The sequence below is a fragment of the Astatotilapia calliptera genome, chromosome 4 (genome assembly GCF_964374335.1).
Source record: "Astatotilapia calliptera chromosome 4, fAstCal68.1, whole genome shotgun sequence".
Classification (NCBI taxonomy): domain Eukaryota; kingdom Metazoa; phylum Chordata; class Actinopteri; order Cichliformes; family Cichlidae; genus Astatotilapia; species Astatotilapia calliptera.
The window spans coordinates 14,534,402-14,556,603 of record NC_137425.1 but is presented as its reverse complement, the minus strand read 5'-3'; the positions used below and the strand labels follow the sequence as shown (position 1 = coordinate 14,556,603).

General features: G+C 44.7%; 1 protein-coding gene across 4 annotated transcripts; it reads right to left on the bottom strand.

Moving 5' to 3' along the window:
• Positions 1-402: 402 nt before the first annotated feature.
• Positions 403-19,837, bottom strand: pdgfab (platelet-derived growth factor alpha polypeptide b). 4 transcript variants are annotated; one of them, XR_003272222.2, is made up of 7 exons: positions 18,264-19,837; positions 17,145-17,241; positions 13,398-13,541; positions 12,009-12,199; positions 3,987-4,113; positions 3,312-3,440; positions 403-2,594 (listed from the first exon to the last, which is right to left on the bottom strand). XR_003272222.2 is itself a non-coding variant. In XM_026164973.2 (6 exons), the coding sequence occupies exons 1-6, from the start codon at positions 18,321-18,323 to the stop codon at positions 2,581-2,583; spliced, it is 633 nt and encodes a 210-aa protein (XP_026020758.1). In that variant the 5' UTR covers positions 18,324-19,837; the 3' UTR covers positions 403-2,580. The 4 variants fall into 4 exon arrangements, 2 of the variants coding, with proteins under 2 accessions (XP_026020758.1, XP_080157016.1); XR_003272223.2 differs by having other exon boundaries at positions 12,009-12,196; XM_026164973.2 differs by lacking the exon at positions 3,312-3,440.
• Positions 19,838-22,202: the final 2,365 nt, after the last annotated feature.

Sequence of the window (22,202 nt, the reverse complement as noted above, 5' to 3'; positions counted from 1 at the left end):
AAGCAGAAGGGCTTTCATGTCCCTTAGCCCGGGGATTATGGTGAGCTGCTCAGGGGAAAAGTAATAAAGCCCCCCAGAACCCACCGTCTGCTACCGGTGGATCCTGGAATAAAGCCCGGCTCCTGCTCGGCCTGCAAGCCGGTAAAAGCTCACATTTCCTGTAACAACACCACCTTCACATCAAGCTTATGTTATGCCAACTACGGCAGTACCAACATAAGAACACTTCACTCTTCTGATCTTGCATAATCTGTACATATTTTTACTGCCTTCACATAGCAAGCGCATGCTTCACTTTCCTTCCCCTTCATGTCCATTTGTTTGTCTTTACGCCGTCTACATTTATCCTAAAAACTCATCCTTGAGACACAAGGTGCAATTAACAGGACATCCAGTGAAGAATTTCATGAGCAGAAATATATTTATTGTTAATAACATAAATATATAAATTATGATTATTGCTATGTTTATCCAATGAAAGCTCAAAAGGAAAGTAATAAAAGGCTTTGCAATAGCATAACAGCATTGTGGTGGACTGCAATCAAATTGCTCTATGCATGGTCCCTGATTCACTGAGAACACTATCTTATATTGATGCAACTGTGATTGAGAATACCGGTGAAACATCAGCCTTACAAAATATGGCACCAGTCAGCAGGTGCGCTGTGTGTGTGTGTGTGATATGTAGCCCACAGTTCAGCAGTAGCTGTTTCTGCCATGTTTCAGTCAAGCTCTTCTCACTTGAATTGCTTTTCATTGCACTGTGACTCACTCTCATGCCTTTGTCCGCTAGAAGAATCTCAGTCATATTTCCGTATTTCGACACAGGCTGAAAAAGGAACGTTTTCGCGTAAGCCCCAGGCCTTGCCGCACATTCATCACTATCATAGGAACTGGTAAGGAAGTAATTGTTTGTTCCTTTGGGGCACGAGTTCAGGCTAGCACCGCGCTGTTTTCAAGCCACCTCAGATCATTTGTCCTGACGGAGGAGAGCTGCATAAAGTGTGAGTCCCTTCACAGGAGTGGAGTAATCTGAGATCTGTTCTCTTGTCAACAGAGGAGTAAAGCCTGACCAAACAAGGAGCCCATTCATCCACTTGTCGATTTGCTTTGCACTTTCATTCAGTCTTTAAGATGGACTTTGCTCTTCAAAGGCACAACATGTGTGCTTATGTAGCAGACCGGGCGCGTATCTTCCTTATCAGCGCTGGACTGAAATGGGTGAGAGAGAGAAAAAAAACAAACAAAAAACAAAAGAATAGCCTCTCGTAGCAGAGAAATTGTGCATAAGCACACACACATATACAGCCTATGAATATGCTCTAGTTTAGACATGCTAGTGCACTTTTTGTGCACTCATGTGATTGGCAGACACTGATTTGCTGAATGCATGTTTGTGGTAAATATTGCCTAAAGGATAGGGCAGGGCGTGTCACTGCCTTAGCATATGCCACAGTGCGTACGCACACACACACACCTGGGCTGTTTTATCCCCATTTTTTATCCTGTTCACAGCTGTGACACACGCGCACACACACGCACGCACGCACGCGCCTACTTTCACCCCTGACCTAATTTTTTTGCACCCCCCCGCCCCGCCCAGATGGATTAAATATAGACATTCAAGAACAACAAAAAGAAAACATAATTCCCGCTTGGATATAAGTATGCATAATATATTTCATAACAAAAATAAAGCATCTTCCTGTACTGACTCTCAAAAACTCCTCCTCACACATGTATCCAAACCATATACAAGACTGGACATCAGATATACTGTAATATAATAAGAAACATGGCTGACAAGAAAACAAAATTACACTGAGATTGTGATACTGATGGTTGCAAAGAACCAGACCTACTGCAAAAACATGATGAAACATCTTTCGTTTGTTTTTTTCTTTCATAATGGAAAGCAAACATCCACACATAAATAGCTTGCAAGAAGAACGACTACTTTCTTTTCAAATTGAACTGTACATAGCAGGTGGGCAAAGTCACAACCAGAGGTCTCGGAGCAAACATCTGTCAACTCAAAGTGTTTGATGCTCCAGAAAGAGTCTCTTTCATTCCATCATTTTTTCCCTATATCCCTCTGTCTTTTTTCCTGTGAATGCAAGACTCATTTAAGCAGGTCAGAGTACTTGTGTTAAATCGGAGCACTTGATTTTCATCGAGATGTGGTCCAACTGTTCAACAGCTGTTCAACTGTCGCCCAGTCAAAATGTCCATCACCGATCGATCCCTTTCATCGTCTCCCTTTGGCCTTTTTCCTGGCCTGCCCAAGATCCGCAGCATCCTCTCTTTTCTTCTTAATCAGCCATTTAGGTAAGTGGCTTACCGCAGAGAAAGTCACCGGCTGTTTTCTTTTTCAAAAGCACCTTTGGTATCTCAGTTGTTTTTATCTGCTGTCTCTTTTTCAGTCTGACATCTTTACAGAAAAGTTTGGGGTTTATTTTGTTTTGTTTTTTTGAGACGAAGGTTGCACGGCAGCGGGGAAGAGGACAGAGCAGGTGTCATTTTTGGAGGCCTCCTCTATTTAGGCACCTCCCACGCTGAAGTCCCTTGTTCTGATTGGTCTCACCTCACATCCACTGTGGGAGAGAGAGAGAGAGGAAGGGTGAGATTAGAATCACAGGTTTACAAAAACAATACATGTTTGTTTTTAAGTTTGATTTTTTAAAATCAGGAAAAAGATATCCAACTAGATTACTGGATTTAGAGCCCAATTTAACCAGTTTGTTCATGCATTTCAAACACAGCTCAAACAAGATCTGCAGTGTTCTGAATTACCTTTCTCCATATTTCAAAGACAGCGCTCAGACCAGACATCATGTCCAGTCAAAATACGGCGTGTGTGTTATTTTGGTTATGTTTGGTGTTTTTGCTTGTGTGCGTGTGGCTGAAGTAAAGGACAGAATGAGGAAAATCACAAATACTGGTCTCTTATTTTTTTTTTTTTTTTTTTTTTTTTTAGAGGGTGATGATATGATAGGGTGAAAGACAATAAAAGAAAACTCAGGAGTGATTTCTAGAAAGTGAAGCAAAACAAACAGTTGCTTTACTGTACAATGAAATGACATCATGCAAGCACAAAACACAGCAGATAAAAGCAGTGTGCATGCTCAGCAGGCCACAAGCTCAACATGCAGCATTGAGGACAGCACGGAGGATGACACTCCTTAGTTCCTCCTCTTTTCACACTGATTGGCTGTGATGTTATTGGGTGATTGGCAGGGCCCTTTCTTTGCACCTGATTGGGCCAGTGCACTGCCGAAAGGTGATTAAAGGCTGCAGTTCTTAAGTCCTACCTGTTCGCTTCAGAGCTCTCCAGTGGACTTTGGGTAATGAGTGCAACTTTTTGTTTTAAGTCACCAATAATCCCTTGGTGCGTCTTAGCTTTTTAGGTTTCCTTTTTTTACCTTTGGCCCTATGGTGGCCTGAAAACACAAAAGTCAGGGAGGGTGGATAGGAAGGAGGGTTACAAGCGAGAAGCAGGGGTTTATAATACAGAGAGCCACAACAGCCCGGGGACAGAAGCAGAGAGTGCAAAGATTTAACACTATAAATTCTTGAGATGCCTTATCAGCACACATTACAGCGCTTATCTGCTCCCAAGGAGAAAAGAGGCCTCAGATCAAGGCACCGGCGGTTTACCTGCTGTCATGCCAAGCAGCCCTTTGGACACCCTCCCTTAACACACAAGTACACATACACGCACACATCCTCATCTTACAAGGCACACAAGCTTTACAGTTTTGCAATAGTGAGCCGCTTCATGGGTTCGTTTGGGGCAATCACAGAGAAAAGAAAAAAAAAAAAAAGGGTCATCCAGTGCAAAGCCATGGAGACAAACAGAGAGAAGACCATCAGACCGATATGAGGAAGACGGGAAAGTAGAATGCACGATCAGGAAGAGGGGTCGGTTTCTGCAATCAAACTCAGCTTCTAAGTGCTTTTTTGCAAAGAAGCAAAGCTTCATTTACCTGCTTCTGGATCCGAGGGCTCTACCGCGTGATGATGTGATGTGCATACACACTCCAGGTGGTCTTCTAACCGCACAAAGACTTCTTTCAACTTGGGTCTCCTCCTCACATACTCCACCTTGGCTACCTGAAGAGAGGAAGAGGGAAAAGGTTAGCTACAGACCCTGCTTCAGCAACATCATTACTCTTCTGTGTGCCTCGGAGAATGCACACACTCATTGCCCATCTGCTAATATCAAGAGGCGTAGCTCTGTGACTGATGACACATCCATAAATCGATTCACAGAAAGAAAAAAAAAAAAAAAAAAAAAAAAAAAACATTGTCTTGCTGTGTTTGAAGTGTGACAGCAGCATTCCCCTGAGGATGATTCATTGACTTCCACTAGTCGTGTGCTCATATAGACTCTTGATCAGGTGTTTAAAAGAGTGGAGTGTATGACCTTGTCCAAGCAAGCTCAAACAAGGAGGAAAGGGATGGAGGGTGGTGGTGGGAGGGGGCGTGAGCATTGTAGGCCCTCAAGCGCAGGAAAGAGTTTACTCTGGTAGAAGAGAAGAAGCTAGGAGCATCCACATCCAGACAGACACACGCCTAAAGTCATTCACCTTGTCATAACACGTTTGGAGGCATTTCTTTGTGGGTTAGGGAAAGTGTTGCTTAGCATGCATTAAAGAAATACTAGGTGTAATCTAAGCAGAAAAAGCAAACCTTCCCATCAAGCAAACACAAGAAGCAATGCAGGAATTCCAAAGCAGGTAACACCCACTTACTTTAAGCCTTAGACCTCTATTTCTCACCCGACTGCCAGCAACAAAAACAATTGCCTGTCGGCAGTTCATGAAGACGCTGTATTGATTAAAGCTTAAATGAAAGCTGAACGGAAAGGGTTGTGTTTAGATTACGATGATCTTATTGTGTAACTCAGGGGAGGTGGCTGCATGCTTTTTCATTCTCTGATCTGAGTGCCAAGGGCACAGAAACCTCCCCATCCACCGCCGAGGGGCCCGGGGGCCACATGGAAACAATATCCTCAGCTTCAACCATCTTAGTTGCTGCACGAGAAGGGATATTGGGCAAAATCTCCCAGCGCTCTCAAGCGATATGAACAACACAGTTTTTCAGTCAGCACAGGGATCATTTGCACGCAGACAAGGCGCAAAACCTTTTCTTACCCACGGTGGCGTACTGCCAAGGCTGCCTGTCGGTGTCAAGTTAGTCATGCAAACTAATAAACATACAAGTCCCTGTATGATAAAAGAAAGTATAATGCTGACATTCACACAGAGAGGCCAGCTTCATGTTGGTGCTACAACTGTGGCTCGGAGTCGATGTTCATCAGGTGAGACTAAAACCGAGGCAGAAAGAAGTGAAAGACGAGGAGCTTCACCGGTCACTCCTGTGCAACAGTTTCTTACGAGTAAAGAAAGGGAGTGAAAGGAGGGCGAGCGAGCACAAGAGGTATGCAGTGAGCAAACAACGGACAATGGCGTCTGGGCTAGTGGCGGTGGTGTATTTTCTATCGTCAGGCCCCGAGAAAGAGAGCAGGTGAAAGGCCAAGAGAAGAGAAGAAGATGGAGTTTTAAAAAAAGAAAAAAAAAGTGAACCATCACTCCCGTGTGTGTGTGTGTGTGTGTGTGTGTGTGTGTGGAAGCAGAGGGGGTCATTTAAGGCAGTGAGACGGACGGCTCGCTGTGATCATGACTCGCATGAGATGACATTCATGCGTTACCTATTAACGCTTAGATCCTGGGTTGCCCACTGAGAAACAAAGTTTACTACACTAACACCGAGGGGACAGACAGCTAGAGAAGTTATCAAGGCTTATTGTTATCTACCAAAAGTGAAGCAGCATCGCCGTTTCCCAGAAAACTTGCTAATATTTAATCAGATTATCTAACTGAAAAACAGGGAGCTAAGGGGAATGTCGGAATACTTCAGAAGAAGTCTGTAGGAAGCAAAAATAAAGAAACCGCCACATCTGACATTTACTGCTGATCCTAGTAACACACACACACACACACACACACGCCTAAACAAACAGCTATTGACTGAAGGATAAAGCAATGGGCCCCCATGATGAGAGGCCCAGCAGTAAGCTTGTCTCCTTGCCCCTCGCACAGCAGGGTTAAAAGCACTCCCTGCAGGAGTTGGTACACACACACACACACACACACACACACACACACACACACAGATTCACACACACCCAAAAAAAATTATTTTATTTTTTAAATCTAAACAAGTTTCTGTGCAACAGTTTTCCTCAAAGTGCATGTGCTCTGACCAGTAAGTTGACGCTTTCTCTTTCAATTTCTGCCTCGCTTCCTGTTTCCTATGTTATGGGGAACCGTTAATGCTGTCGTGGAAGGAACCATTGTTCCCTTTTTTTTTTCTTAACTATTTTTTCCACTTGGCTTTCATATTTACTTCTGTCATATTTTTTAAGCACTTCTTAACCTTCATACAAAGATCACCGGCTTCCTATCTGGCACAGAATCAATCACTTTCCAAATAAAACATACATCAGAAAGAGACCCCCATGCTATGACAAGGGGCCCCACACTCTCTTTGTATAAATCAAGCTCCTCTAAACTCCCTGGAAAGCCAGGGCCCTGAGAAAAAGTCCCCTGAGTCGCTGTGGAATGATATCCGATGCAGAGGGTTGGGGTGAGGCCGGGGGCTCTGGGAAGTGCACCCCCGTGGTTTGTCCCCAGTGTCTCCGCAGCCTTACTTGTGAATGCAGTCGTCCCAGTCGAGTTAATTGGGAATTCCCTGAGTGCACGGCACTGATGAGAGCATGATGGAGAGGAAAGTTTTACTCCGGCCTTCCAAGGAAAACACAGCGAGGATGTAGATGTGCACCGCAGGCCATCATGAACTGGAACAGCGACAGAACTGAGCAAAAATAAATAAAAATGTATGCGTGCTCTTGGAGAATGGAGGGTGGAAAGAGGCAGGATTGGGTGGCAAGTCATCTGTTAAGACGGAAATTAGGCAAGAGCGGCCTGACAAAAAGGAACCTTTGCTGGGGGTGCCACAACTGTGAGGCTTCTTGTACTTACAACTTTGTGTCTGTCTGTGTCCTGAGATCAAAAAGAAAGGGGAAAAAAAGCCAGAAGACAAGTATGAAAACTGAACTTTAGACAAAGACTGCCAAGATAATCTGCTGCTGCTCACACAGACACAAACTTTGGATAATGGGTGAAAGAGCTTATCACAGGCTGTGTGTGAAGAAGAGAGGAAGCAAGGAGGACATTTATCACATCTCTCGCAGGTCTGCAACACTTCAGGGTACACCACTGTCGTGTAGCCACACACATACGTCTCCAGATGTGCACATCTATCTTCCCCAGACCGCATCACGTACCTCTCCTGCACAACTATCATGCAATATCAAATATCAAAGAATCTGAAGATGTGTATAATCTTTGTTTTTGGGGGGTTGTTTTTTTTTTTTTTTTAAGTGAACAACAGAACAGAGTTAGAGACATTACTGAGAGGAGAAAACGAGGTTTTAATGAGAGAGAGCAAATGAGATAAAGTAAATGGCAGAGGGGTCAAATTAGAGAGCGGGGATGGCTCGGATTCAGGAAAGAGACAGAAAGAGCAAGGAGGGAGTGAACAACTATTTGACTGAACAGACAATCAGACTCCAAGACTGAAAAGGGAAGGTGGAGGGGCAGTTCTGTATTGAGAGGAGATGTGGAGGGGGAGGATGAAGTCTTTAGGGAAGAGCAAAGCAGGGGAGGATTGAAGAAAAATACAGAAATGAAGTAAAATGTGATTAAAATATGGTTTTTCCTGTTCGGACTGATGCATTCCAGCCGGTGCAGCAGAGGCCAAACTTTCCATCTTGGAGCTTCGTGAGGACACTCCCATTGGTCTGTCACGACCTGCCCCGCAACCCCCGCCATATACACCACAAACACGCTTGTGCGCACACAAACTCTCTCACCCTTCCTTTGTCTAGCGGAGCTAAGTGAATCAAAGGGAAAATAATTCACAGCTGCAGAAGACTTCAAAACCAGGAGGCCCCTCGTTCTCCATCTGCACCCCTACCCTTCAAATGATCATAAATCATTCTCACTGTATCACCGTCACGACGCCTTTTATTTATGAAACACCCCGTAAGTCAGGGTCCCACACAACCGCGGGGCTAGAGCTACTGCTTTACCCCCCAAAACCAAACACCCGGATGTGACCTACTGTTGCTGAGGTAACTGTCAGTACGTATGTTGTGTGTTTGTGCTTAAAGGTCGGGGTCGGCGCAGCGAGATGTGTGGACACCCACACTCAGCACTGTGGCTTTATCCGCCTGGCCTCTGTCAGCCTCCACTTTGATCCAGTAGCCATCAACACTTCATTACTCTGCAGCCCGTCTTCCTCTTTGCACAAACGGTCTTGTCCCTACTCTGCAGTTGGTGAGCTTACATCGCTTAGCATGGAGTGCTCATGCTATTCACACACACACACACACACACACACACACACACACACACACACACACACACACACACACACACACACACACACACACACACACACACACACACACACACACACACACACACACACACACACACACACACACACACACACACACACACACACACACACACACACACACACACCCCTTGGGTTTACACAGATGTGCTGATGACCCTCAACAACCTCTGCAAAATACCTGTACATCAAAGGTGACTGAAAGCCTCGAGCTACTGAACCAAACCAAGACTGAGATGAACTGAACTGAATGAACAGTTTATTAGACTAAGGCCCTATTTTCTATAGTGGGATTTAAAAATGTGCCAGGACATGTATATACAGCCCCAATTTTTCAGTTTCACAACTCACAATTTCCTCCTGTGCATGCATTAAAAATCTACAACTTCTGATTTGCTTGCTTTAAGAAAAGGTTTTCCTTTGTTTTTTCAAAAAGGCATAGTTGTCCATGTTTATGGGGAATGCAGTATACTGCAAAAGCCTTAAGAGCTGATGAGTGACAGGTTGAATGACAGCTCTGTTCTTTGCCTCCACCACAGCCTGTTTGCAGTCGTATTTCTGCATGTATGTACACACAAACACAGACGCGCAAAAGAATTTAAAAGCGCACGTCTTTCCACGCAGTTTGTATCCCTTTTCCTGTCGAATCCCGCCTGCTTCAAAATCACCTGTTTTATGAGTGAGTGCGTCTGCAGACACTCGGAGCCAAAAGCGCTGAGAAAACCATCAGAAATACCGGACACAGCTGCAGCCGTCAGCCAGCAGAGACAGACAAACACAAAGAGGATGAACTGAGGGAATACAGGAGAGAGGAGATGAAGACAAAAATAGAAACTTGGAAGTGTTTTGTGCCAGCGATAAATAAATTTGGGCATGTTTATATTTTGAGCTATCCATGCCATGTCAAGATTATAACAAGTTTAAGAACTCTGTGGCACAAAATCAGCAGCATGCTGGCCAAGAGGTTTCTTGGCAGCCTTCTGCTGATAAAACACCACAAAGAAAAGACAAATGAGAACTCTGAATAGAAAAGAAACGCGAGAGCCAAGATGCCGGGATAAAGAGAGTGATTATGGTGTCACTGAAAGTGCAAGAGGAGGCGGGGTGCAGGAATAGGTAAAGGAATGCTGGGATGTAAATACATGAAAACATAATAACATTAGCTCATTAGAAACTGTTTACCTCTCTTTGTTTCTCTTTCTGTTTCTCTTTCCACCTTCCTCACTTGATCTCTTTTACGGACACTGAACCATCTCTAAAAGCCTGCCACGTCGCTTATCTTTACACCTCTCACTTTTAGTGTGTTCTCTTCCATGCCAAGGCATGCAGACAACACAAAACAAGTGTGTAAACGAAATTGACACGTACAAGGTCCCAGAGGCTGACTTATCTCGATGAAGGAGTAAAGTGCAAAATGCAAAAGAGTGAGTGAATGGGCAAGAGAAAAGAAAAGAAAAGATGAATTTAGAATATGGCCCTGTTTCCCCCCCTCAGGTTAGTTGGCTCTTTTCTTTTTCTTTTTTTATTACCCCATCACAGGGCAGGGCAGCCTTCTACAGAACGGGGCCTGCACAGACCCGCTTGCTTCTTTTGGGTCCACAGCATGAAAAAGGAATAAGGGAAAGAAAGAGAGAAGGGGGGAAAAAAATAAATAAAGGTGTATTTGGACAAATGCAAAGTGTCATGAGATGGAAAGAAACACCGCAAATGTGTTCTTTTCCCATCCTTGCTTTGGAGGAAAAAGAAAAAAAGAAAAAAAAAAAAACAAGCCAGGCCAACGGTAGACGAACAACATTTTTAGTTTTCTAATAAATGAAGGCAGACACACAAATTGAACCCCTATTCAGACAGAGGACACACAGGAAAAAAGAAGGAAAAAAAAAAAACAACTTGGCATGAGACAATGTTTCTCACGCACAATGCGATGAATGTCTCCTGACCGGAGCCCTGACGGATGACCTTTACAGGGATACGACGCTTCTCAGACGCCCTCCCGCACCAGAGGCTGGAACCACATGGAAAAACTGACCCCCTTGAAACCCGTTCCACCATGCCTGAAGGTCCCTCAAGTCAGTGGGCTCATTTTGCCCTTTGTGTCAAGATGGGGTGGGGCGGAGTGGGGGTGGGGGGGGTTGACAAAGTTGCATGGATCACTGCATTCCAGGAATAGCTGAATCAAGCCTTATAGTGTCCTCCATGCTGTTGTCAGTCTCTCTCCGTCCCTCATCGCTGTGATCACAGACAGTGCTCCCATTGAGGTCTGGCAGACGGAGAGACAGATGAGCTTGCATGCAGACAGACAGAGCTGTGCTGTACATCAGAGCTCCACTCTCCTTCCACGCTATGAGTCAGCAGGTCTTACCATAAACTCTGTGCCCTGGGTGCAATGGCTTCTGCCCTACAGTGACCGTCTTGCCAGAGCTGCCTCACCCTCCCTGCACCATAAGTACACGAGGAGATCCTCCTATTAATACTGAAATCTGCATGGCCTGTGCCAGGGTGCCAAAGGGGAAAGAGGGGGCAAGCCCAAGATTGATATTTGTTTTATTACCTATTCCTCTGCTGGTCTATCAACGCGGCATCTTTAAAGTCCTGCAAAAGGACCAGGAGACAAAGCAATGTACCAGCGAGGGCAGCTGGGCAAGATCAGAATTGGAGAAGAAACAATAGAGCGCGAAGATGAGTGTGCAGTCAGACTGTTCCAGGCTACCCTGTTTATTCCCTGGTTGTCTCTTACTTACAGAACAGACCACATAACTCCCATACCTCCAAACAGAGCTATGCTCAGGCTAACAGGCTGAAGTGTAAATACGTCAAAAATACATCTCCCGCTCCAGCCGCTGAGTCTCTCCTCTGATCCTGAACAGGACATGTTTTCAAGCAACCATTGCCAAAGAGTCTCTGAGAACAGTGCAACCCCTTCTCTCATCCTCTTTGTCACCCTGTCTTCTCTGGGCTTACTGTTTCCCGAAAGGTCCAAACAGAGAAGACAGGAGAGGTGTACTTGTGCAATAGTGAGAGACAGATACTTTCTAGATACAAGACTCCATCTCTGTCTCTTAGCCTGTCTTACATCTGCCAGGAGCATCCCTCTTGGGTCATTCCTTCAACAGATGTCATGGTTCCAAGTGCCAACAGCCCCATCTCCTCCTCTTCCTTCCTTCCACCGTCCTGTCACAGCCAACCCAGGGCCTCTCACCAAACATGAGAAGAGAGGGTGGTGATCGATAAAAAAAAAATGAAGGATAGAGGGAAGGAATGGAAGCAGCAGGTTAGGTTAGGTGGCCAATTCTGGAACCGTGAGGAGGAGGGTTGCAAAGAAAATAGGGAGTAAAGTGTGGAACAAGTATCCAGAAAAACATATTAGCCCAATTTTGCCTCCCTGTTTTACTTACCTGCAGAGAGGAAAAGTGGTGAATGGATGTGGAAGCAAGTGTGTTTGCACTGAGCGGGTGACTGGGTTTAATATGATGCAGTCATGGATTTATGCAAACAACCTATGCTGTAGGCGTGCGTCTTACCTTAACGGTGCGGTGGTGTTTGCGGGAAGGGTGACAGCGCATGTTGCTGGTGTTGCAGCAGCCCGTGCAGCGCTTCACCTCCACACAAGGCGGCCATATCAGGAAGTTGGCAGACGTGGGATCCACCTGGCTCCTGGGGATCTCGTAGATCACCGTCCGTGTCTTGCAGACTGCTGGAACTGCCTCCTCTACTGTAACAGAGACGAGCGAGAGGGGGGAGAGAGGGAAAGTCGAGTTAATGACTTTGGTCTGCGCCGGCATTTGTTATCATCTTTTCCATCTCGATGTACTGTTGTAATCTGTCCTGTTCGCTCACAGCTGCTTCATGCATTCTTTCGCTGCTCGTTATTTGATGAGTCATTTGATGTGGGAGCTGTTTGTCTAGGCTAAGATCACACCCAACCCCATTTAAGGCTGTTAAGAAGACAAGCTATCCAAAAAAAACAAAACACAAAGCTGATCTCATATCAGCTAAGAAGCTTGGGACTCGATGAGACATTAAAATAGTAGTCTTTTGTTCAGAGAACCCGGTGGAGTTAATGCAGCGTGACAAGGCCAGAAACCTCACGTGCACCGGTGGGAAATCTAATAATGGCCTTTGACCCCGCTGGCTGTAATGAAGACTTTAAGTATTCATAGCAGATTTAATGCTCCGAGAGGCACTTAAACCTAAAGACTTGATAGAGTGTGTACAGTAAGATGCCATTATGTCGTAAAGATGATATGTGCATCATGTGGAGACAGCTGCCACAATGGTAAACAGTACATTACACTTATGATATATATGAAATACAACCAACCACATTATCCTGTGTGGCTTTAAATGCTGTGCCACTTAGGGTATAGAGTCTTAATGCACACGCATCACACGGTGTTCTACACGCCTCTATCAGATATCGTACCGCGTGGCGTTTTATGAAGAAATCTGACTGAGAGCCCAGACGAGCTGCAACTTGAGCCCTGAATGCCTGGAATTTCCACGCTCAAGGATATATTTCTCTCCTGACGCGTGTGCCTTAGATCTGTGAGCCTCCGGCCAATTACAAGGCTTCGTGTCAGACGGCCTCGTCAACCTCGCGCACCAGTCTCGTTTCTCATGATTCCTTGATTGCAGTAAATACCGAGTAGACGTCTTCATTAGGGTTCCCTTTTATCCACAAAAAGGCAACATAAAAGCCACTAACCATTAGCTTTGTTTGAAATTAGTGTAAAGTGATCAGTTTCATCTCCTGGGAACTCGTGTCGGGGGTGATATTTAAGACGCGGGTTATTTTTAGGGCGTCTTTACACTGTAATCTTATGTGCCAAAGTGTGATGCAGGCTATATGGTGTAAAAAGTAATCATGATGCAACCTCTGAGTTGAGCACGTTGTACTCTGTCGGCCTTACCAATGCTCCTCTTGCGTCGGCTGTGCAGCTGGGAGCTCTTCAGGTCACCGTAGTAACCATAATGATGAGAGGAGTTCTTGTGGTGGTTTGGTTGCTTGTGGTGCATGTGGTGCTTGGGCTCCTCAATAACATTGTTTCCCGTACCTCAACAAAAAAGAAGGCCGCCATGTTAATAATGTCACAAAGAGAATAAAAGCAAAACACAAACACACACAAAGCTTATTCAGCCAATAAACCAGCTATGAGTTGCAGCTTTAACAATGCTGAATGGCTGCGATGGGTGGCTTGGTAGACCTCAGGAAAAGCCGGCATGCGATCGGCCGTTGATGTTTTTATATACCCGATCCACAACAAATTGTGCGTTGGTTAGTCACACAACCATAATAAGATGGTAACTTCTGACTGGTTTCTCAGGGCCTATAGTTCCCTTCAACATGCTGGTGGGCAGGAGGGCAGAGTGACTGCTGGTGAGGTCACAAACTGAGGTAAACAGTCCAGAGGACACAGGGTGCAGGCAGGAGGCCCATTTTTACACACAGCTCTGCATAATTGTAAAGCTCTGTGTGTCAGCCTCACTCACTCATTTGGCAGGAACTTTCCACACACGCATGAAGTAGCTAGACACAGGTGAGTCAGCACGCTCCCTCAAAAACAACCAGCTTTCACAGACACACGCGGGGGGGACTAAAGTGGTCATTTGACAGGTGGTACTCAGCCACCATTATTCCTGCCCTAATTAGCGGTTTGGTGTCTCTCATTTGCCTGAAAATGTTTGCTTTTTCAATCATTTAGTGGCTTGGAAAAGTACATGTTTTGTTATGCTAGCTCCTCAAAGTTCTCTAACCTCAGGTCAATGTAGCCAGTTTTTTTTTTCCACATTCATGGTCATCTGATAAAGCTTGCTTGTTTTGGTCCCCACCCAGGATATAAGGTGCACTGCAGAAAAGTACCAGAGCAGCAATAAAATGATAACACTTCCCTGCAGGATACTGCCCTTTCTAAGAGAGCAGAGTCTGAGAGTGTTTGCTAAGTGGGTGGGTCCTACCTGTCTGTAGGCACAGCACAAATGCTTCACCTGGCTAACACACTCCTATGCATGTACACTTAACAGAAACACATAGCGACAGTTACACAAACTCTTCTTATTATTCAGCATGGCAGCCTAAAACCCAATGTACACCGGCACAACAAAGCTTACCCACAGGCAAACACATTCCACCCCCTGAGCCGCTTTGTGATCTGACCAGAGTCATCTAAAGGGATTTCCTCTATCTATATAAAGTCCCTCTTCAGGATTGGTTGTTTATTTGCTTCTTGATGCTGTCTTTTTCCACATTTGTCAACTTTCGGTCTCAGTGTAGTCTCTTTAGTGAGTAGTCAAAGGAACTTGTCGTGCGCTCAGTCAGACAGGGAGTGAGTGCACAACACCTACCTACCTCTGACTGGACGTCTAACTAACAATCTTTATACAAGGTCACTCAGGCTGTGCTCAGTTTACCCCTGTCCTCATTTCAGGAGTGAAGAAGAATGTGACACTGTTGGCCACCCAGATTTTCAAAATCTGATGTGGAAAAGGGAGATGTGACAGACTCTTAAGTCCCCCCGCTCCTTATTTTCAGCATCACTGGGTAATCCTTTATGCTTAATGGAAAAAAGACAGAAAATGTTGGTAAGAAGGGAAAAATAAGGACGGGCAGAATAAGAAAGGAGTCAGCACCAGGGGGGTGAGGGGTTTGCTCCACTGCTGATTCCAGGTGACTAAGAAGCAACAGCACCCCCAGAATGTTGTCAAACTGAGACAAGAGAAAAGAAACCATGAAGGAGACTATCTCATGCCTTGAAGGCAAATTACTCCCTCCTTTTACCCCTCCTCCTCTCCTTTGTCCCTCTGCTTATTTAAATAGCTAGCACTCTATTGACTCATCGCAATAAGTGACCCCCATAATTCTCTCTCTGTGCCGTTCTTCCTTGATTTGTTATTTGAGAGCATCTACATGGTTGAGTTGACAAAGCATTCGTTTAGGTCACAAGGGCAGCATGCCCCCTCTGTGGGTGCGAGAGCGGGTAGAGAGTACACAAACGTTGTTTTTGCAGATTTGCGGGTAGTCCTGGTGTACAGGGCGTAAACTGTCAGCTTTTCAGAAACAAAGCGGGTTGCACAACTACTGCAGTCTTTCTACAGAAAGTGAGAATACAACCTCCGGATTCCTGTTCTCTCCTCCACCTCTGCCCCATGCTAAGAGTCAGGTTCCCTTTTCTGTCAAAGTTCTTCAGTGAAAGAGATAAGAGCAGGCAGGCAGGGGGCCACCTCAGGAGGGAAGAGAGGAGCAGAGAGGAGAGGAGCACCTCAGGGGCCAGACGGCCATCTGCAGGCTCCAACAGGGTCATCTCATCTGTCAGTCAGAGCTAAAGACACCATCCTCCCGAAAGCAAATGCAGGCCAAGATGAGCAAAGCAGCACTAAATGAAACATTCATCCTGACAGGCAGATTTATTTTAACTCTTGATCATTACAATACAGTTCTTTGTTGAAATATTCCAGGTGCAATGTGTTGCATACCCTTTCAGATGCTTCTCTTTCTCCCTCCCTGTTTAATATGCTACAACATTTGCTATATATTGCAACAAAAGCTCTGAAAATATCCCTCTGGCTGGCGTCAAAAGTCTTTTAATGGGCTGACCAGGGCAGCCAAGTGGGCCTTTGGACAGATTTATGTCCTCGTATCAATGATCAGCCTACTACTGTTACCCTGAAAAACATTACTCCGCTTTCAGAAAGACATTTTAATTCAATTATAAACACCTCTCCTCATGCTAGAGGCACTCAGGGAATCTTTTCTGGGCTCGGCATAAAGAGGAGTGATCACTGTTGTGCAGTACAGGCTGGTTTGATTGTGAACTGATAACATACTAATGATGTGGGAGCGATTAGTCCTAATTAACATGTTCATCAATAAGGCAAATGCATGCTCACACAGAAGAATACTTGAGCGAACGTCCGGTCCCAGCGCTGCTCTACTGAGTATATGGTTAAGGGTTGCTAATGAGCTATGACTGGTGAGGCAGCTTACATCATTTGGGACTGTTAAAGCAAATTTTGTAATTGCCTGTGTCCATCAACTAATCTCTATGGGTGAGAGTTTCACCTGGTAAGTTGATCTCAGAGGGTCCAAGATGACCTGGTCTCAGTGAACATTCAACCTTTGTCACACGTGCACAGTAAATGCACCTGTTGCAGTTTTATCGTGCTTGGCAGACCCCCACTGGTGCACAGATCCCTCAGCAATTTCCTGCACATGGTTATGTTTTTGAAGATTCATTTCTGGTGTGCACTGGTTTCCCGCCTGAATGGAGCTGGCAAAAATGTGCCAACACATTTCATAAACCTGTTTGTTTACGTAATTCATTAAATCTGGAATTGATTAAGTGTTGATACCAGCATACTGTCAGTGGCTTCTGGACTTAAGTTCTTTCTTAAACATCGCCATAGCCATTCGACTACAGGCTCCATAGTAATAGCCCATAGAAACTAAGCGCTGATACATTTTTTTTTTAAAAATTTAAAAAAAAAAACAACAAAACACTATCTTTAGTAAATCCATGTGTTGATTTACAAAGAAAAATATATATCAGATGCTAATAAAAGGCTATTCATGATGTAATATCACATCTGAATAACCTTCAGTGCGTCAGGATTCTTAACGTAATTCATATGTATGATTCAAAGCATCAAGAAGCAGAATTTACCTCTCCAGTCGATATCCAGTAGCCGCTGGAGGTCGCTGATGCTGTGGATTTCGCTGTGGGACAGTCGGTCTATCAGCTCTTGGGGAAACTCCACTTCCTTTGGGGTGGGCGCGGGTCGAGGGTGGAGGGTGGAGGAGGAGGAGGAGGAGGAGAACGGTCGGGGCAAAGAAATCAAACGACAAATGAAGGTTAGAAATATGTGATGGACAGCTTTACAACAGTGTGCCAACAAGCAAGCAGATTTGTCTCATTGCCACACATCACCTCATCCACGGAGGAAAAAAGCGGTCTCTTAAGAATTCTGCAGTTTAGGTAGTTCTCGTTCATTTGGAACCCAGATAACTGTAGAATAAACACTTTTATCATTAAACTTTAAAATGTGTGTTAAAAAAAGGATTAACTTTACCTATCAGCATTTAAAAAAAAATAGCTGTCTTGCGATAAGAGTTGCTTGTACTATCATAAACAATATCCTCTCCGCACTCTGCACTTGTTGCGGACCTGCAGGCACCTCAAGCAGAGCAAACCGTGCGACCCGCACAGGAGCAGGGGCTAAAAATATCAGCCGGAGCGGTTCCCATGATCGCGCTCAGCCCAACCAAAACGTTTGCCCAGTTGACTCAAGCTACGAACAGATTTGGCACATAAGCCAAAAATAACTGAGATATGCATCCAAGTGCAGACGTGATGTTTGTTCAAAAGCGCACAGTCACTGATACGCTGTTGTCGAGAAAAAAATGAAAGCACATTCACACTAATGTTTAGAATCAGAGCCTACACCACCATGTTTTTTTGAATACATCATTTATATCGGTTAAAAGTGAGTTAAAATAAAAAAAATTAAAATAAAAACTGTCTTACATAAACCCATCTGTGTGTATCCGAGCCTCAAATGGCTTAAATCAAATCTGAGAGCTCTTACTTTTGTGGTTTTCTTTATCTGGACATTAAAGCTGTGCTGCTGAATGTGTGGCTCTTGTGAGAGGGTGCAAAGGCTCTTTGGGAACTTTGCACCCTCACAAGAATAAAAAACCCCACACCACCAAGTATGACACGGGGGCCAAAGACACCGTCTATCTGACCCCACCGTGCCTCCACCAAGTTAACTAGTAACTTTACCTCAGCAGTGGCCAGCAGGTACGTCGTCCACAGCAGGATGTAGGAAAGTGTGGCTCTCATTTCCCTTTAATTTAGAATTTACTCGAATCTCAGAAAAAGTGCGAACGTGTAGGAGCCCCAGAGTCGCTCCTGGCCCCAGAGGATCCACAACCATCCCCTCTGGGAGAGAAACCCGGAGTGTCAGGCAGCTCAGCGTGCTCAGTCAAGACACCGCGCTGCACTTGCTTGAAGCTGTGAGAGGCTGGAAGTTGATTCTTGTTATTCACAGTGGATCGCGTCCTCCCGAACACACTCTGCTGCTGCGACTCGACATAGCTCCTCAAACGCAAGTGAGACAATCCCAAGAGACAAGCAGGACGCACATTGCCCTTCACTTTCTTAAAAGAAACTACAGGCTTCAAACTTGAACCCAGTTTAATATATATATATTTGGGAAAAAATGCAATAAACCCGGCTACTTTCAAGAAAATGTCACATAGGATTCAATAGCACGACTAATTTGCTGACTTTTTTTTTTTAGTATTTAATAGTCCTACATCAAATATTTATAATCCAAACGAGGAGAAAATCACACTGGGGAACGTTGTCCGTGCTGTGCTATCCAGAGCCTGTCTTGCAGCAGTCTGCGGAGTTCCTTGGCTGCGTGGGACTCTGGAGTGAATGGTGTCAGAGCGACTCTGAGGCTCTGGATATAGAGAGCAGCTCCGTGCCCGTTGCGCCTCCCCCCTTCCTTTGGTGATCGTGCATTTATTCAGTGAAGGGAAGCTGGTTGGCTGCTTAGATGACTTAAGACTCAAGAGCACATCCCCACCCCCTCAGTCCGTGTGTGTGTGTGTGTGTGTGTGTGTGTGTGTGTGTGTGTGTGTGTGTGTGCGCGCGCGCGCGCGCGCGCGCGGCCTTCAGTAGAGAGCCCATTCAGAGATTCAGGATGTAATCGATATTGATTATCAGTGATTAGAAAAGGGGGATGCAGGATGGAGATACTGAAGAGATACTGTTCTCATTAAATCATCTGACGGAATAAGCATGAAAACAAATGATCAGGGGAAGTTATAAATTGAATTTATCATATATCCCTCAGGATGTTTGTGATTTTCTGGGCGTAATTTAATTTAGACAAAACTGGGGGGCGGGGGGGGGGGGGGGCAAAAATGATTATGATCATTACGGCAGTGATGGTGGTGACTCAGCCCGCCTCACTCTGAAGTTGAGTTTAAGGCAGGAAAAACAAATATTCAATGTTCAGCAATTTTATCAAAAGACAGCAAATTCCTAATGGTGATAGCAGATGATAATCTGATTATATAACGCTGGGCGTGTGTGTGTTATAATCACAACCTTTCCAGCTCCACTACACAACATGCATCATATCCTTTCACCTGTCAATCTGTTGGACACGCCCAGGAGTCTGCCGTATGTAACTCCACCCTTTTGGCCTGGTTGGCCCTTTTCCTCCTTACCTCCAGACTAGGAACAAAGACGTTAAGAAGACAGCTTAACCTTATAACTGATTACCATGCAGCATAAAGGGATATTTCCTCACTTGGATCACTGTAATGTTAAATTTAAAGAAAACAAAATACTAAGATGGTGGTTGCATTAGTAATGTGAGTTGATGCTTACTTAATTTATTTTGGTTTGGACTTTAATTGTATTTATTTGTTTGCATTTGAATATATGGGTAAAAAATCATCCATCCACTCCAGCTGCTAAATATAGCACATCATCGCTGACACCATAAACCTTTTGGAAGAGCCTTCTGGATTTTGTGTTTAGATGTGCACACCACATCCGCTGTTCTGTGAGCCAGCGCAACCAATTTCCATGTAGTTTTTTTTTCTGTATTTGTAAGATTTGAGGACACAGGAAGCTTCTACTTAAAGCAAAGGCTCACAATAGGCTGGTCCTAACTTGTTGAGAAGAAGCTGGAACCAGTGCACCAGTGCTGGGCTTCATTTTGCTTTGCTGGGAGGTCTGGGAGAAAAGCCCCAAGGGCCTGATAAAGGAGACATACCTGCAGGAGCAGAGACGCAGACAGACTGCTTGCACACACATTATCACCCAGAGGTGACAATCAGCGGGGAGGCATAGGTCAGCCGACCATGTCTGCCGACCACCTTGTCCATTTAACTGGATCAATACAGCGCGAGGCGAGCCAGAGGGCACGTTGGCTGGAAACGTTGCACAGAGAAAGCGCCGCAGCAGATGGTGGAGTAATTAATGAAACAATTTTAATAGGCCTATGAAGCTCGTGTTAAGATGGCACGGGTGCTATTAAACGAATCAAATATTTTTAAAAGAAAAGTCCCTCTGCTAAAGCAGTTTACGTGACATCTCGCTCAAACTGCATTAATCATTCATTTCTCATCTGGTGGTGCCACAAGAGAATTAAACTTTATGATTCAATGGCAACGTGACTAAGACCAGCCGGTGACAGCCGGGTTCATCCTGACTCCTGTGTGGTCATGATTACATCACACGCCAGCCTCCCAGCACCGATAGATACTCTCACTCATATTTTTTACTTTAATGACTCATGTGACTCATACATGTTTGGTTTTTTTAAGTCTACATTTGGCTTCCTTATGGGAAAGCAAGAGTCAGGTGTGAGATAACAGGACACAAAGTACAAGGGAATAGTTGTCCGTCTATCAGAACAGGTGAGTAGAAAGTGAGAATGAAGCACTGCTGTGTTTATTTTGTGTTTTGGAGACGGTTTATGGTGAGTTGAGCAAGATTAATACGGAGAACCAAAATCTGGAGTTTTGTCCCACAGATGTAGGAAGCAGATGGAGAGGATGGTACAAGTGGTGAAAGATGGATCAGGGTAAAACTCAAGCAGAACTAAGCAGACAGAGGGAGCAAAGTCTTCATGCTTTAGGGGAAAAAACAATATCAAAACAACAAGATCTGAAAATATTCTCTCATTCCTGCCCCTCCTGCATGAGCTATTTAGACATCATGTTTACTGGCAACTGAGGCATGTGTACCTAACAACATTAACCCCATTAAATCATTTTATGGATGCTGTTGCACAGTAAATTGAGCCATAAAGACTCTGCGGAGAGGATTCTCTGAGTGAGGTGATGACTCCCGTTTTGCCTCTGGGCCACACATAGTTCCCAGTGAGAGACACATAGGAAAAAGGAGAGACTTTTACTGGGAATGCGGTAGATATGAGCTGTGAGGCCTTTGGGGAATTGAAGTGTGGCTCCGTCTGGATGAACTGTCTGTTTAACTCATTTACGTAAAGGCTAGAGGTGATCATTTGTGAATGCCTGAGCTTATTATTTTATCATTATCTTTCAAGCTGTGACAGGATTTTTCTAAACATGAGCTGAGTGTAATTAGAAAAAAATCTATTAAAATCACTTAAAAAAGTCAAAAATCTGCAAATCCTGTATGATATTTATTTAAATTTAGCATTTTAACCGTATTATAAAAAACAATATTACTGCTCATTCTGCTGGACATGCGTGTGGATGTGGGTGTAGACATTGCCAATGGCACAACCCCCCCCAGCAACATTATGCACACCATCATATCTTAAAAATTATGAACAGCTCAAGGAACACAAAAAAGTCATCCAGGCATAGAGCAGGCTTCCAAACTCTTCAGATGGCCCCCAAAACTGAGAAACGGTGGGATCTTCCCTTTCAACAGACACCTGAGTCAGCTATTTTAGCAACACAGGCCCACATGCAAAATATTAGGCAGGTGGTCTTGAATAATCAGCCCCCATGTTATCTTAAAATCTTCATAGTACCATATCACCTCAACAGGGCTCTTTGCTCTCAGACTGCTGGTTTAATTGTGGTTCCTGGGATATTTAAAAATAGGATGGGACGCCGATCTTCAGCTTTTAGGCCTCTCTTCTGTGGAACCAGCTCCCAGATTGGATTTTGGAGACAGACTGCTTTTAAGATTAGGCTTAAAACG